This window comes from Arachis ipaensis, chromosome B04 (assembly GCF_000816755.2).
Source record: "Arachis ipaensis cultivar K30076 chromosome B04, Araip1.1, whole genome shotgun sequence".
Lineage (NCBI taxonomy): Eukaryota > Viridiplantae > Streptophyta > Magnoliopsida > Fabales > Fabaceae > Arachis > Arachis ipaensis.
Window position 1 is genome coordinate 17,097,272 of NC_029788.2, and position 1,960 is coordinate 17,099,231.

General features: G+C 40.9%; 1 protein-coding gene across 1 annotated transcript in view; it reads left to right on the top strand.

The window, feature by feature from the left end:
- LOC107637639 (protein DETOXIFICATION 55) overlaps positions 1 to 1,720 on the top strand; it is a 2,527-nt gene extending 807 nt beyond the window's left edge. Inside the window, exon 2 of the mRNA XM_016341025.2 lies at positions 154 to 1,720. Within this exon, the coding sequence (XP_016196511.1) occupies positions 154 to 1,713 (1,560 nt within the window). The 3' untranslated portion in view covers positions 1,714 to 1,720. The remainder of the gene's footprint in view (positions 1 to 153) is intronic.

A 1,960-nucleotide genomic window follows, 5' to 3' on the forward strand; every position in this document is an offset into this window, starting at 1 on the left:
GACTCTCAAACATGATTATATCAAATAACAAAATGACGTCACAATTATTAAAGTCCAATAAGGACAGTAGAATAAGTATTTAAATTATAAGAATTTAAGTGTTTAAAAATTAAAGTTAATTATGTTTATTTTTTTTTTCTTGATCATGAGCAGGTAGTGGATGAGGTAAAGAGAATGGCAGACATAGGTTTCCCAATAGCAGCCATGAGCTTAGTGGGATACCTCAAGAACATGATCATGGTTGTATGCATGGGAAGGCTCGGGAGCCTCGAGTTAGCCGGTGGTGCTTTAGCCATCGGCTTCACTAATATCACCGGCTACTCCGTGCTCTCGGGCCTAGCCATAGGCATGGAGCCGCTTTGCACCCAAGCCTTCGGTTCTAGAAACTTCTCCTTGGTCTCCATCACATTGAAACGAACCATCCTAATGCTACTCCTAGCATCCCTACCCATTTCAATCTTGTGGCTAAAGCTTGAACCTTTGATGCTTTGCCTCCATCAAGATTCTGAAATAACACGAATTGCAAGCGTCTATTGCTACTATTCTATCCCTGACCTCATTGCTAATAGCTTCCTTCACCCTATACGTATTTTTCTACGTAGCAAAGGTACAACTTGGCCTCTAATGTGGTCCACTTTCTTCTCCATTCTCATACATATTCCAGTACTCGCTTTCTTCACCTTCAAACTCAACCTTGGTGTTCCCGGGATCGCGGTTTCGGCTTTTGTCGCAAATTTCAACACACTTTTGTTTCTTCTATCATACATGGTATACACAAATATCTCAAACAACAATAAAGATTCGTCGTCGTTGTCGCTTTTTTGTCCCTTGTCACAATCTCAAAAGGTTGTCCATGGTGATGCTATCTTCAATAATTCTTGTCCAACAACTTTGAGTCGCAAAGAATGGGGGATGTTGATAAGATTTTCGATACAAAGTTGTCTTGGCGTGTGTTTGGAATGGTGGTGGTACGAGCTAATGACCATTCTAGCGGGTTATCTTTATAACCCGCGTGTGGCTCTCGCAACCGCCGGCATAGTGATACAGACAACTTCGTTGATGTACACTCTGCCGATGGCGCTGAGCGCGTCCGTTTCCACTCGGGTTGGAAACGAACTGGGCGCGGGTCAACCCGAAAGGGCGAGCTTGTCCACCATGGTGGCCATAGGAATGGCACTAGCAACCTCAGTGTTGGGATTATTATGGACCACTCTAGGGAGAGAGGAATGGGGTAGGGTTTTCACAAGTGATAGTGAAGTGTTGGAACTTACAATTACGGTTTTGCCCATAATTGGATTATGTGAGATTGCAAATTGTCCACAAACAACAAGCGTTGGAATCCTTAGAGGGAGTGCTAGGCCTGGGGTTGGAGCTGGAATCAACTTCTATTCTTTCTACTTGGTTGGGGCACCCGTGGCAATTGTTTTGGGGTTTATTTGGGAATTAGGGTTTGTGGGAATGTGTTATGGACTGCTATCGGCTCAGGTGGCTTGTGTTGTTTCCATCCTTCTTGTTGTGTATAACACCGATTGGGAAATGGAGGCGTTGAAAGCCAAAAGTTTGGTTGGAATTGGTTATGGTGGTTCGCTGTCACGTGACACAAATCATCATGGTTGTCGTCGACAACACCAAACAGTCAAATGTGAAGAATGTGTTGTCTTTATCCCTCACGACGAACAGCAACAACAACAACAACCCAAACTGATTAATTGAGTTTAATTTCTATACACATTCTATAAAATTATTTTAAACTCCCATTCAATACAAGCGATATTCCAATTGAATGTGAGTTTAAAATTTTTTTATAATTAGTCATGTGTATAGTAATTTAACTCCTTTTAACTGCTGTAAGATCTTATCAAGTGACTATATAGTTGATTAATATTTTTGTTGTGTATGTTTATATATGATTATGTATATGTATTTGCTTTATTATATTGTATAACCACGTATATTTAAT